We start from the raw sequence: 15,166 nt of genomic DNA, 5'->3' as shown, positions 1-15,166 counted from the left end.
TTTGATGCATTTTTTTAAGTATGTGGTGCGGAGACCAGTTTTACTCGGGTGAGCATTGGTGGGTGGAATCTAAAGATATTTTAAGCGTAAATGTATTTAATATTTATTCATATTTGGTTTATTATTTTTCCCCAATAACGGGCACTGAGCCCTTTGGGATATTTTTGTTTATAAAAAGAATTATATTTAAAATAAAAGAAACTTGAACTTGATGAAACTAAATAGTTCTGTGTTGATTAAGACTTAAAACGACCAAAAATTGCTGTTAAAGAAAAAATGGAACCCGAAATTAGAGAAATTAAAATAATTTATCACATGCAACATACACATTAACAGCTATACCGATATAGATGAAACATAAAAGGTCCTAGAGCGAGTAGAAATCAAAATGAATGCTCAAGTAATACCTAAACCGAACATAAATTCTGAGTTTAAAGTACTATGAACAGAAATTTGACTCCCCCCCCCCAAAGAGCTTTCAATCAAACCGAAAATACACAGATTACTTCGAAATATTTACGGTTAGGAGGAGGCCAGTGGCCAAACTCTTCAGAACCACTTTTCGGAACCAAAACTGATCACTGTCATCATTGTAGCTTTTAATATACTAATCTTGGTTAGCAAATATAGCTTCCTGTTAGTCCAAACTTTGTTTTTGCTGCAGAAAAAAAAACCTTAGGCATTGGCTGTTCTATATTATAAATTTCTCTACAGTTACCATCTTTACTAATACCAATGCCTAGGTAAGCAAAGCTATCTACTTGATAGACCTTCTCACTACCTAACGTTACCTCTTCACCTTCACTTCTTCCGAGTCTAAGTGACTTGGTCTTTTTAATAGTAATTTTCAAACATTCTTTTGCCCTGGGCACTCAAAATCTTCAAAAAATCATTCATTTGGACAATATTTCCGAAGTCCAAGTCTGGATCTATGTCTAGGTTCGCATTATCTAAGTCCAGGAGAGTTTCACAACTAAATGAGGCTGATGACTCAGGCAGTTCTCAATTATTGATCTAAGAATAAAAATTCGCTCAACACATCCTCTCCCTTTTCTTATACCGCACTCTTTTTCCCTTAAAACTTTATGTACAGTATCTCAAAGTCTAAAAGTAGTATCGAATGTCACACTAAGTAATTTGCTTCCTGCAGAAACTAAGCTAATGCCCCTACATTTTTCACATTCACTCTTATCAGCTGTTTTATAGAGGGGTTCAATTAAAGCTTATGCAATATTTCTAGGAGCTTTCCCTTTTCAAAAACGACATTCATAGTCTTTAGTAATTTACCTTTATCTGCGCTAACATTGTATGCAAAAAAAACTAGATCTACGTTGCATGGGCAACGTGAGGTGTTGCGGCAACCTTTACTCGGCTTCGCCGAGTAAAGTGTTGCGAGAGCAACACTTTGGTTTTGTTTCCTCGCTGCGACTAAACGCTGAAGTTGTTAATCTGTAAGGATGCTAAAATACATACTAGGTACACCAACTCGCAAAAGTTGCAAACTCCTCATTGCTAAAGATGATTGTAGCCTTACAGCCGATTATTACTTACAAGTCCCCTACATGTATTACCACTGGAACCAAATTGGTCTTACCATCAAATACAACGGAAACAAAAAATAGGTACACCAACTAGTAAGAGTTGCGAACCCCTCATTGCCGAGGATGATTATGAGCTAACAGCCGACTGTTGCTTACAACTCCCCTATATGTCTCACGGGTATCGGCCTATTTTTGGTTTCAGTGTGTACCTTACTACTGAAGTTGTCAACCTCTTTAAACTTTCAAACTGGTATATCTCATGAAGGAATTTTTGTACAAAAAAATGGATGACATATACTTTGATCAGCTCATCAAAAGCTATCGACTGCCGTCAAAAAAAAAATCTATCTATCTTAGTTCAAAAGTTGACTTTTTTGCCGTAGGCCAACTTTCTACCGTCATTACTTAGAAAGGAGCAAAGGATAAACTCTAATCTTTTTAGCAATGAGAGAACTTTTAAAGTTTAAGAGGCACATCTGATACCATTTCTCTACCGCAATCCCAAGTGCGAAAAACCGAATGATAAACTCAGCCGAAATCACGGCAGCACTTTCGGACCCGTGGGAAAATGCCGCTTTTTTGCTTCTCTAAATTTTTCTATTTATCACTCAAAGAAGATATATTGGCTGTGGAGCAGGGTAACTGTCGCATATATTTAATACTTATAGATTTTAGTCCATCTTCAATTTGAAACTGGTGCCTGCCTGCTTGCCTGCTAGAACGGAGCTTTCCACTCGAAAGCAGAAACATGGTTTGATGAAACGAAAGCTTGGCTGCATAACTTCAGATAGTCCTCTCTGACATAGGCTATACAACTCCTCTTCACTTCACACACTATAGGCTCTGGCTCAAGGACAAGCATAAACCATCCTTTTTGGCCCCAGGCAAGAGTTCTACGAAGCTTTCCAAAATGTAAAGTCATATTCATCAATCCGGCCTAAGGTCCACACTTTCCGTAAAAACCGCAGAGGTTAGACCCTTACCACTTTCTAGGAATAAGCTGAAATCGGGGTGCTAGGAACAAAAAAAAAAAAAAAAAACACGACAAAACCAAAGTATTGCTCTCGCAACACAATTATTTACCACACTATCAGTATCTGGAAACTTTATTATTGTGTTGCGAGAGCAACACTTTGGTTTTGTCCCATTTTTTTTTCTATGCCGCCAATGTCTGCTTATTCCTTGAAACTGGTAAGGGTCTAACCTGTGCGGTTTTTACAGAATGTATGGACCTCAGGCCGGATTGATGAATATGGCATTACATTATGGAAAGCTCCGCAGAACTCTTGCCTAGGGCCAAAAAGGATGGTTTATGCTTGTCCACGAGCCAGAGCCTATGGTTTGCGAAGTGAAGTTGAATTATGTAGCCTATGTCAGAGAGGAGTATCTGGATTTGTGCAGCCAAGGTTTCGTTTCATCAAACCATGTTTCTGCTTTCGAGTGGAAAGCTCCGTTCTAGCAAGCAAGCAGAGAGGCACCATTTTCAAATTAAAGATGGACTAAAATATATAAGTGTTAAATATATGCGGCAGTTACCCGGCACCACGGCCAATATATCTCTTTTGAGTGATATATAGAAAAATTTACAGAAGCAAAAAAGCGGCATTTCCCCACGGGTCCGAAAGTGCTGCCGTGATTTTCGCTGGGTTTATCATTTGTTTTTTTGGACTTGGGATTGAGGTAGAGGAATGTTATCAGATGTACCTTTTAAACTTTAAAAATTCTCTCATTGCTAAAAAAAATTGGAGCTTATCCTTCGCTCCTTTCTAAGTGGTGACGTTAGAAATTTGGCCTACGGCAAAAAAAAATCAACTTTCAACTAAGACAGATAGAATTTTTTTCGACGGCAATCGATAGCTCTTGATGAGCTGATCAAAGTATATTTCATCCATTTTTTGATACAAAAATTCCTTCATGAGATATACTAGTTTGAAAGTTTCAAGGGGTTGACAGCTTCAGTAGTAGGGTACACAGTGAAACCAAAAATAAGCCGATGCCAATTGTGAGACATGTAGGGGACTTGTAAGGAAAGGTCAGTTGTTAGCTCATAATCATCTTCGGCAGTGAGGGCTTTGTAAATTTTGCTATTTGGTGTACCTATTATTTGTTTCCAATGTATTTGATAATAAGACCGAGTTGGTTCCAGTGGTAAGACATGTAGGAGACTTGTAAGTAATAACTGTCTGTTAGGCTACAATCATCTTTAGTGAAGAGGGGTTTTGCAACTTTTGCTAGTTGGTGTAGCCTACCTAAACTCACAGTAGCCTAGAATTAAGTGTTTACGCAACGGGTACAAACGATAACGTCAAACAACGAGGCAGTTTTGTAATAATTAACTGAGTGTCATCTATGGTATTTTGATTATGAAAAGTTACGGATAGCTTTATAATACCAACTAGATGATATAAGACATTGTTCCAAGTCTTCGTCCATCACGATGTCTACGATTGAAAAGGATAAAGTTCAACTGGCTGCAAAGTCAATTTAGTCCCTTCTTTCGGTATTCTTTTGTTATTGTTGTTTTTTCAACGCTAAGGAATGGCCTTTGATCATGTGATTACTGATCTCGTTTTTCTTTGAACATAACGTTTTAAAAGCTTCGATAGGCTGACAACTTCAGCGTTTAACCGATAGCAAAGAAACAAAACCAAAGTGTTGCTCTCGCAAAACTTTATTCGAAGAAGCCGGACAAAGGTTGCCGCAACACTTCACGTTGCTCAGGCAACGTAGGTCTGGTTTTCCTGTGTTATTAGTAGTGTCTCCAATTCTAACTCTTCAAACAAAGCATCCTTCGCTTCCGAAGTGTCAAAACCTATTTCTATTCTTTATATATTGTTTCCTATAATTCTTATCACGATTTAGCACATTTTCAAACTGTTCTTCCCATCTCTCTGGAAATCTTTCCTTATAACTAATTGTGGTCCCATTCCTAGCTTTAATTGGAACAATGCTAGATTAACGATCCGCTCTTAAATTTTAACATGCTAATACAATATTTTGCTGTTATGCCGTCTTGCTAATTTTTCCTGATCTTCAGAAATTTTATTCAAGTCCTACACTTAGCACCTTCTTAATTCATATTTAATTATTTGAACACTCTCCTAACATTTCTCATGTTTCCAGATGATCAATCCATGAAATAATTCTTGTGCAAGCTCCTCCTTTTCAATGATGTACTTAAAGCATATTGTTAGTATTCCTAGCCACGTTTCTAATTTTCTTCCCTAAGAAACGATTTGTTACTTAACAAACGATTTTCCAAAGATTGTTCTACCCTTCTTCTATTTTGTCAATTTTTAGACTTTCTAACTTAATGCTCGACTGTTCCTGAAAAGTTCCTCTCAGAGTCTCATTGTGGAATTTACCAATACTAAAACCTCTTGAAAGGTAGTTACAGTATCTAGGCTTTGGCTGTAGATTAACCGTAAAACTATTAAGTGACGAACATCTTTTCTAACATCTTTTTCTAACATCATATTTCTAACATCTTTGCTGCAACATCTTGTACACATCTTTTGATAACGAAACAAATAAAAAATAATACACTAAGAACGAAAAATCAAAGAGAAAGAAAGTAAAATCCATTCAAGAAATATTTCTACTTAAAGGGAAAAAACGAAAGAAATGGAATATAACCGAGCAAATAATTCTACCAAGCCGTTTTCAATGCGGACAACAATAATTAAAGACAAACTTTCCGTAATAAGATAATAAAAATGATGATCATTATTTTTGTTACTGTCATTATTGAAGGTAACATTGCGGAGCTCCTTACCAAAATATCTGTATTTCTTTTTATTATTGCCATTTCTTTGGCTTAAAATTTCCCTCGTTTAAATTTTATTTTTATCAGCATAATTTTTCCATTTTCATCTATCCTGTCACACCATTCTGGTTTTAAAGCTTATTTGTAAGATTAATAACTGCCCAACCTTATCCATCCTGCTTTCGGCTGTCATTTTTTCATCGTTTTCCATGAAGTCAAAGGATTTCAAGCTGCTAGATCTTCTTTTAGTGGCTTGCCAGAATTGGAAAAACAAGCAAAACCTATGGATAATTGAAAGGAAATATTAACATTTTTTAAATCATATTAAGGACAAAGTGCAATAATTCAATAAATAATATTTCACGCATTCCATCGCTAAGTCTATTTAATCAAAAACCAATTAAAGATTTTTATATACCTATTTTTTCCCTTTCTTTACTCTTAAATATAGATTAAACGAAAAAATAAAACAAGTTCTTTTCTTCTGAAAGTAGACTAAGGAGCAACATTGAAACTTTAATTGAAAAGATATTACATCGAATATGAGGGAGGCTGCCTCCTCCCCAACCCCGTGTTCGTTACGCAAGTTTTTTTTTTCGGTGCTTTGAAAAGACTCCTTTATCCGATGAATCGTACAAAGAGGCGTGACATGACGGGGAGCAGGAATTGCCCTAAGATGTACAGGTGGTCAAGAGTGAGTGATCCCTCACTTCGCCCCTTCAAGGAAAGTCTACAAAATTTAACTTATTTTTGTGTTTTTCATCTTAGAACTCAGATATCTCCCCAGTCATATATTTCGTCTCTTTAGTTTATTTAAAAATATAAAACTGAGATTTGCGTGGCCAAGAAAGACTAGTTTAGTTTCCAAAGTCCAGTTACCTGTTAATAAAAGTAAATCATAAAAATTTGAAAGAAGATGTTTAGCAAATATTAAAAAAAAATATTGAAAATCTTTTTTTAAAGCACAGGGTAAATTTAAGTTGTGCTAATCCTTTAATGGACCATAATTCTTTTTATTAATGCACACATTTGAAAGTTTCAAACCTGTTTTGTCTTATGGCCAATAAGATGTCAAGAAGTTTTGTGAAAACTTATGTATTAAAATGTAAAAAAAACTCCTCAAACTAGTAAAATAATCGACTACTTACAGTCCATAGCTGTTTTGACAAAAACCTCTTGCCTTAGTTTCTGATTTTCTTGCTTGCTCATTGTCAACTTCAAACTTCTTATTTCGACTGAAAGGCATATAAAATTATATTTTAATCTTTTAATCAAAAAATTTGGAGCCAAATCTGTGGGAAAAATGATTTCTATAAATTCAAAATTAACAAGAAAGTCCAATTTTTTTTTGAAAACATTGAAGTTACACAATCCGATTGCAAATAAGTTTATGTTTGGTCATACGATAAATTTTTAGGGCTGGAGACCACTTACTTCGGAATGTTGAAATTTCTGTTATAGTTATTATAGATATTACATCGGTTCAGTTCATTTGTTTGATTGGTTTTTACCCCGATAGTATTGTTTAAATAAGAAGGAATGTTTAACGAGTTTATTTCAGTGGAGTCAATTCACGATTTTTTCTGGGGGGGGGGGGGGAAAGCAAATTTATTTTTTCAAAATCTAGGGAGAGTCATATTTTTTACTTTTTCCCTTTTTTTTTCAATGAGCATACATTTTTTTTTCAACGGAACTGTCCCAAAATTACTATTTCTCAAAATCCAAAGATTAGATCCAAAGATGGGTACCGAAATCACTTCCCCTTTCATCATTTGGCACCATCATTTGATTTAAAAGTTTACTCTTTCATTGAAATGTGTATCTACTTAAAGTTTTGTCTAATTTAATTTTGAAATTTTCGAGTATCTTTGGCAAAGCAATATCTACTTTCATATATTTCACGCATTTTGGATATATTTTGCCTTTAAATACACATTACCTTATCTTTTGCTATATTTCAAACCTAAGAAACTAATCATAAGAATATTTTGGTTTTGTCGTATCGGAATTAGGGGAATGAAAAGGAAAGTGATTCTCGAAACTACCAACCGCAAGGAAATTACTCATTCTTAAATATACGATTATTTTAATACAGAAAAGGGATAGATTGACAAAGTCTTCAAAAAAACTGACACAATGTAAATTTCTTTATTTTCTTTTAGTAATAAATTCTGCTTTCTTTAGTTTAATCCGGAATCCTGGTGAAACTATTTCTTGCGCACTCGCCACGACACTGGTAGTGGTCAAATGTGGCTCTGAAACTTGGGAGCTTCATAAGGTTAAGGAGAATATATTACATATCTTCCTGGAGAGTTGTTTAAAGGCAGTTTTAGCTTAAACTGAGGTAACCACCTGACAAACTGCAAAAGATGCAGTTTCAACCACTTCCAAGTTCTATAATGAACAGAAAATTCAGATGTTTGGAAACTTTCAATGGATGAAGGGTTATGAATTAAAAAACGGCCTTTTCTTGGTCATCCACTAAGTAAAAGCGGTAAAAGTCAGGTAATCCTTAGCACAAGGCCATCAGAAAAGACAAAAGAGAAAGTGAAACTTCAAAGGAGGGAGTAAAGAGTGAAGTTTTTAACAGATTCCGGTGAAGAAGTAGTGTTTACAGCTCAGTTGGTCTTATTCAAATCAGTACTGCAATGAAGAGTCAGTGGCAGCAGTCAGGGGTGGATCCAGGGGTTGATTTTAAGGCCATGCCTGTCAAAAGGTTTAAATTTGTATTTACTAAGAATCACATGGTAAAAAACACCAATGAAATAACTACATTTTATCGCTGTCCCTCGCCATTAGAAAATTAGTGGAAGTAATTATAATCTTAAAAAACGGAAATGGACTTGTTATTCTTGTTTTTAGTGTGTTATTACTCCCAAATAATATACTATTGTAAATCCACTCCTCACAAGCACACATACAGTACATTATACCATAGTGCACATTGAAAATTTGCAAATACCAATTCATAAATATTCTGATTGGACTCCCTAACAAATCATGGATGAAAAACAGAGGAAAATTGGTTTCCATGGAGGAAACCAATTTTAAGTATTTATAGCTTCCTGCTATAAAGAGACCCAAAATGTTCTCTGTGAGCCTTTTACTGTGAGGGCTTTTCCCTCACGATAAACTTTTGGAAAAAGTCCCACCTTCCTTCTCTCCTGAAGCGAATAACAATGGGTGACTTCATGTTTCTTATTTCTTGTAGGACTTCAAGTGCATGGCATATTTGTCCCCTCGCCCAGGAAACAGCTTGATTTTGCTAATTAGCTCTTCCCAAATATTTTGATTAAGATGAATAAAAAGAAACAGGGCTATACCCATCTGGCATTATTTTTATTGCACTTGGTATTTACCAAGTGACACATAGCGATCGCAAATTCTGTCGGTCTGTCCCGTCGGTCCCGGTTTTGCTAGTTTAGGCACTGCCAGATAAGCTAGGACGATGAAATTTGGCAGGCGTATCAGGGACTAGACTAGATTAAATTAGGAATAGTAGCTTCCCCAATTTGACCATCTTGGGGGGAGTGGGGGGACAGTTAAATCGGAAATATTAAAAAAAATGGGGTGTTTTTAACTTACGAACGGGTAATAGGATCTTAATGAAATTTCAATTTTAGAATGATATCGTGTCTAAAAGCTCATATTTGAAATCCCAACCGGAACCGGTGATTTTAGGGGATTTGGATGGAGAGACCTAAAACCTTGGAAAACGCTTTGAGTGCAGGGATAACGATGAAACTTGGTGGCAAAAATAAGCATAAGTCCTAGATACGTGATTGACATAACTGGAAAGGATTCGCTCTCTTTAGAAGAGTTGGGAGGGGAGTTAATTCGGAAAAATAAGAACAAATTAGGTATTTTTAACTTACGAAGGAGTGATCGGATTTTAATGAAGTTGTTATATTTAGAAGGACCTCGTAACTCAAATCTCTTATTTTAAATCCCAACTGGATCCAGTGTCTTTGGGGGAGTTGGGGGGACCGGAAATCTTGGAAAACGCTGAGAGTGGAGAGATCAGGATGAAACTTAGTGGGAAGAATAAGCACAAGTTCAAGATGCGTGACTGACTTAATCGGACCGGATCCACTGTCTGCAGTGGAGCTGGGGGGGGGGTGATTCGGAAAAATTAGAAAAAACTGAGGTATTTGTAACTTACGACCGTGTGATCAGATCTTGATGAAATTTGATATTTAAAAGGAGCAAGTACTTCAGAGCTCTTATTTTAAATTCCGAACAGATCCGGAGACATTTGGGAGAGTTGAAGGGGGAAACCGGAAATCTTGGAAAACCTGAAAATTGAGATATGTTTATCTTACGAATGGGTGATCTGATTTTAATGAAACTTGATATATAGAAATATCTTACGTTTCAGATGCTACATTTTCAATTCGAATAGGATCCGGGGACACAAGGGGTTGGAGGGGGAAACAGGAATCTTGAAAACCGGAAATCTTGGAAAACGTTTAGAGTGGAGAGACCGGGATGAAACTTGTTGGGAAGAATAAGCACAAGTTCTAGATACGGAATTGACATACTTGGAACGGATCTGCTCTCTTTGGGAGATTTGGGGGGGGGATTTCCAGTGCTTTGGTGGACATGCTAGGACGATAAAAATGGGTAGGTGTGTCACGGACCTACACAAATTGACTTAGTAACAGTCGTTTCCCCGTTTCGACCAACTGGTGGGAGGGAAAATAAAAATTGAAAAAAATGAGGTATTTTTTAACTTACAAATGAGTGATTGGATCATAATGAAATTCGATATTTAGAAGGACATCGTGTCTCGGAGCTCTTATTTTAAATTTTGACCGTATCTGGTGATTAGGGGGTGGGAGGTTAGACGGGGAAACAGGAAATCTTGGAAAACACTTGGAGTAGAGAGATCAGGATGAAACTTTGTGGAAAGAATAAGCAGATTTCGTAGATATGTGATTGACGTAACCGAACTGGATTTTGTCTCTTGGGGGGAGTTGAAGGTGGGCAGTGCTTTGGCGAGTTTGATACTTCTGAACGTGCCAGGACGATGAAAACTGGTAGGCGATTTCCCCGATTCGATCATCTGGGGGGCTGAAGGAAGAGAAAAATTAGAAAAAATGAGGTATTTTTTAATTACGAATGGGTGATCGGATCTTAGTGAATTTGGATATTTTGAAGGACCTCTTGTCTCAGAGCTCTTGTTTCAAATCCCGACCGGCATTAAGCCTCTGATTTTGCTTTTAAATCAATCTATTGATTCTTTGAATTTTGCTAGAGCTCATGCCATACGAGCTCTTGGCTTTCCGACCTCGGCACAGCTGCCATATGAGATCTTAGCTTTTTTTTTAATTAGCTTAATTTTGCCAGTAAAAGGAAACACAAGAAAAAGCAATCAACTTACCGAAATGTTTTAACTTTTCCTAAAAAGCTTAGAAAATCAATCTAAATCTTTAGACTTACCTTCTTCTTTTACTTTTCCCTTTAGCAACCTTTGGAAGCGAAGAATCCTCTTTTAATATAGGAAGTGTCTTACTGAAGTATGTAAGAGTCGCATTTTTTATCACCTCACTAAAAAAGGGGAAGAATTTTAGAATCTGCCAAAGAAATCAAGAAAAACGAAACAAATACGAATTTGTCTTGTCTTTGAATTGAAAGCAACTTTTCCTACCAAAACTAAATCTAATAAACCAAGTTTTGGTCTCAGAAAGTTCCACCATACATTTTAGGCATTTTCTCTGGCTTAATTGAACAATTTAATAAAATTATATCCGTGTCCTGTAGTTTCCTCTAATAAGTTTTCCTAAGAACTCTGGAATTAAGGAAAATAAGTGACATTTTCCCATGTCTTTTATTTTTTATATAAAAAAAAAATTATAAAAGCCGTATAGATTTCAGTTTTGAAAATTATTTAAATTATTTATTATTCACGCTTCTAAAGGTACTGAAAATACTGGTAATTCAGATAATGTTAAAATTGGACGTGAATATAGAGGTTAAGACTGAAAGGTCTGGCATCTATTGGAAGGGGGTACAATAATTTAAAAAAACAATCTCAAACAAAAGGTGAATTACATAGGAAATAGGTAAGAAATCTCACAGGACATTTCAACAGTCTCTGAATTCCGACAAGACATGGACCTGATTTACCTAGTGGGATGCCTGAGGAAGGATATAGTTGTAACTGTGTTTCAAGTCAGAGAGGCTCCTTTGAAATTTAGTGAAATTGTGGCCAATATGGTACAAAAACCTGCCATTGGACTTAGCTTGGAAAAGCCTGTGTTTTGCATTCTTCTATTTTTAAAATGGTAAGTTTTCTCTTTTGTTTTATATTTCTGTTTCAATTTGATTTTGAAGTCCTTGACCGTTAATTGTATTCTTTCCTTCTTTCATTCTGTTCTTGCTTTCTTTTTTCTGTATTCCACTATATGTTTTTCTTTTACTTCTTGTAAGCTATAAAACATAAAACTAAAACAAAATTTTCATCACTCTCATTAATTATATTGCTAATTATTGTTATTGCTGACGAATGTTCTATTTAATGGTTTTGTTGATTCTTCTTTTTGCGTCACATTTTTTTATTTTTTTTTTCTCAAGTATTTACTACACCATTTACATTTTGTTGTAATTGGGTTATAAATAGATAATACTTAAAGAGACGCAAAAGTTGCAACAGGGATATATATAAATGCACAAACCCCAGCAGGATCAGTGAAGGCATATAACAAAGTATCCATGCTTACCACATTTGCAGACGTACATTTGAAGATCACATAAGCATGTTAGATGACGGACTTCACTACCTGACTGACAAAGAACGTTGTGCACTAAATCCTTAGCGGTGTTAAAAAGACCAAGCTACAAGTTATACTTAGTTCAAGCTAAACTTAGACATTCCCCACTTTTGACGTTAGAGTAGAAAGGTAGACAGGTAGCACCTTGTTAGAACGAGGAGCTTACAATGATTTTCAGCTTGTAGGCTTAAGAAGTGGATCCACAGCCCTTGTTACACGCCTATTTTGTCCTGTATAACAGGGAAATAGGTATGATGCGACTTGTCTTAAGCGGTATTGCATAAAATTTTATCCTAGGCTATTGATGGTTAAACCGGACCCCGAGCCTTTTCAGCTTTGTAAAATGAACGTTAGAAATGTACGTGAAATATACGTGAAAATGTCATATATACATTTCTCCCTTTGCTTTTAATAATCTTATGATTCAAAACCCTTTTGCATCATTATTATGTCCAAAAGAACAAACAAGTGATGTAAAGTAAAAGAAAAGTATATTCTAAATGTTACCAGATATTTCGTATACAACCTCGTCTACCACTACTACTACTAATGACTCACCGAAGCACCAAACCACCTGATGCCAACAAAGCTACGCACGGTCCTTCTCCAACCCAATCTATTCAAGGTCTCCCTTTTTAGCCTCCCAGAAAGTTCCCATTTCCTTTAAATATTTATTTATGACATCCTCCAACCCCCAAAGAGGACGACCTGCTTTCTGTTTAGCCCAAGACGGTTGGCCAAAAAGGACGATCTTCGGCAATCTGTCATCCTTCTTCCGCAGAACGCGGCCCAGCCATCTCAACCTTTCTTTCATTATAGCCCTAGAAAGCAGGACGGAACTTTTTCTTTTGTAAGACCTACTGTCTCAAATACGGTCAGTCAGCCGAATCCCACCGTCTTTGCTAATAATACTGCCAAGGAAAGTGTAGCTGCCCACTTGATCAATCTTTTCATTACACAACGTACCTTTTATCTTCACTTATTCCTAGCCTTCGTGACTTAGTGTTCTTAACAATAATTTTCAAACCTATTCTTGCACCACGAACTCCAAAACCTTTAAAACTAATTCATTTTGCTCAAACTTTCATCTAATATGCTTAAATCATCTCATAATTTAAGTCTAGAATAGTTTTTCCTCCCCATTTGATTACGAGGTCTCCGTTTGCCTTTCCTGTGTTCCTTAGGACAAAGTCCATCAAAATGATCCATATAAAGGGGGATAAAACACAACCCTGCTTAACTCCTGATTTAATACAAAAACAGCTGCTAACCTCATTTCCTACCTTAACCGCAGCAGTGTTATTCTCGTACATAGCACAAATTACTTTAATGTATTTGTCTGGTATACCATATAAGGATAGGACCTTTGCTAAAGCTCTTCTATCAACGGAATCGAAAGCGTGCTCATAATCTATAACACTGAGGGCCAAAGTTGTTTGACCACTAAGGCACTTCTCAATTATTGACCTAAGGGTTAAAACTTGGTCGGCACATCCTCTGCCTTTTTTAAAACTGCACTGCTCTTCTCTTAAAACTTTGTCTACAACATCTCTCAGACTAAAATGTATCATATTAGTAAGTAATTTGCTATCTACAGAGACCTGACTAATGCCTCGATAATGACGACATGCACTCTTGTCACCTTTCTTATACAGTGATTTAATTAAGGTTTCCCTAAAATCATTAGGTGCTTCTCCTTTTTCAAAAATCATATTCATATTCTTCAGTAGCTTATTTCTAACCTCAGAGTCACCATATTTGAGAAACTCATTTATCACACTATCAGCAGCTGGAGCCCAGTCATTTTTTAATCTCCTTCACATCCGAATCTTCCTTCACATCCAAAGTATCGCAAAATTTTTCATTTTCATCTATATCTTTTCCAGCAACTATATCTCGGTTTAGTACATTCTCAAAATGTTCCACCCATCTCTCTTTAACTCCTTCCTTATCACTAATTGCGGCCCCATTCCTATTTTTAACTAGGACTAGTCCTGATTGACTACTCCCTCTCAATTTATTAACATGCTAGCATAATATTTTACTATTATGTCGTCTAGCTGCATCTTCAAGATCCACAGCAATTTTACCCATGGCCTCCACTTCACTTCTCCTTAGTTCATATTTTAATGCTTTCTCCCTTTTCTTTACATTCCTTTTTCATATGATCTATCAGTCAGTTAATTCTTTTACAAGCTCCTTCTGTTCTTTATTAAACATAAAGCCATTTCTCTAATATTCCTAGCTGCAGCCTTAACAGTCTTCCTTAAGACACCATCAGCAACTTCCCAAATTGTTTTTCTAATATTATTTCATCCATCAACCACATTGTCGAATTCTAAAGTTTAGCATTCAACTGTTCCTGGAAAGTTTCTCCCAAATTTTCATCCTGGAGTCTACCAACACCATAGCTTCCGGGAGGTAGTTACCCTTCCGAAATTACAGCTTTAAATTAAGTTAGATTAGACACTACTAGATGGTGATCTTTACTTTTAACATCAATAACAGTACTCCTATATACCGTAGTATATTGTATTGATCCTGCTAGTCTTCGGTTTAAAATAGCGTAATCAATAAGGTTTGCTGTCTTACCATCACGTGAATACCATGTCAACTTATGGGCCATTTTATGACCAAACACTGTATTGGTTATAACTAGGTTGTTATACCTACAAAATTGCAAAAGTCTGTAGCCAGTGCTGTTTTCTTTTCCTATATCGAATTTACCTAGGCTAGAATAACACCTATCCCTATTTCTACCAACCTGGGCGTTAAGATATTCTAGTAAAAATACCGTAACTTCTATCTGGTACCCAAACTAGTTGCTCCTGTAACTGTAAGTAAAATCCATCTGAGTCACTAGTATCTCCGTCAGTTGGTTGAACAGGGGCGAATGCTACTATAACTGATACCCTAAACTTTTTAGTCACAAAATGAGTAATTAGTATTTAATTATTAATGCCTTCCCAGCGTTAACAGGAATTAGCAGCTTCCTTATTCATCATGAGCCCTACTCCCTGCCTATGTACCCCATCCTTCCTGCCTGAGTAAAGAAATTCTATGTCACCTGATTTCACGCTTCCTAC

At 36.1% G+C, this 15,166-nt stretch overlaps 1 protein-coding gene across 3 annotated transcripts in view; it reads right to left on the bottom strand.

Annotated features, from left to right (window-relative positions):
• The window catches only part of LOC136032860 (uncharacterized), a 116,622-nt gene that overhangs the window by 20,232 nt on the left and 81,224 nt on the right, over positions 1-15,166 (bottom strand). For all 3 annotated transcript variants that reach the window (XM_065713272.1, XM_065713273.1, XM_065713274.1), the window contains exons 4-6: positions 10,750-10,857; positions 6,456-6,542; positions 5,474-5,588 (exon numbers count right to left, since the gene is read on the bottom strand). In XM_065713272.1, the coding sequence (XP_065569344.1) occupies positions 5,474-5,588; positions 6,456-6,542; positions 10,750-10,857 (310 nt within the window). The remainder of the gene's footprint in view (positions 1-5,473; positions 5,589-6,455; positions 6,543-10,749; positions 10,858-15,166) is intronic.

This window comes from Artemia franciscana, chromosome 11, assembly GCF_032884065.1.
Source record: "Artemia franciscana chromosome 11, ASM3288406v1, whole genome shotgun sequence".
Classification (NCBI taxonomy): domain Eukaryota; kingdom Metazoa; phylum Arthropoda; class Branchiopoda; order Anostraca; family Artemiidae; genus Artemia; species Artemia franciscana.
The sequence above is the reverse complement of the archived record's forward strand: the minus strand, read 5'-3'. Positions and strand labels throughout refer to the sequence as shown.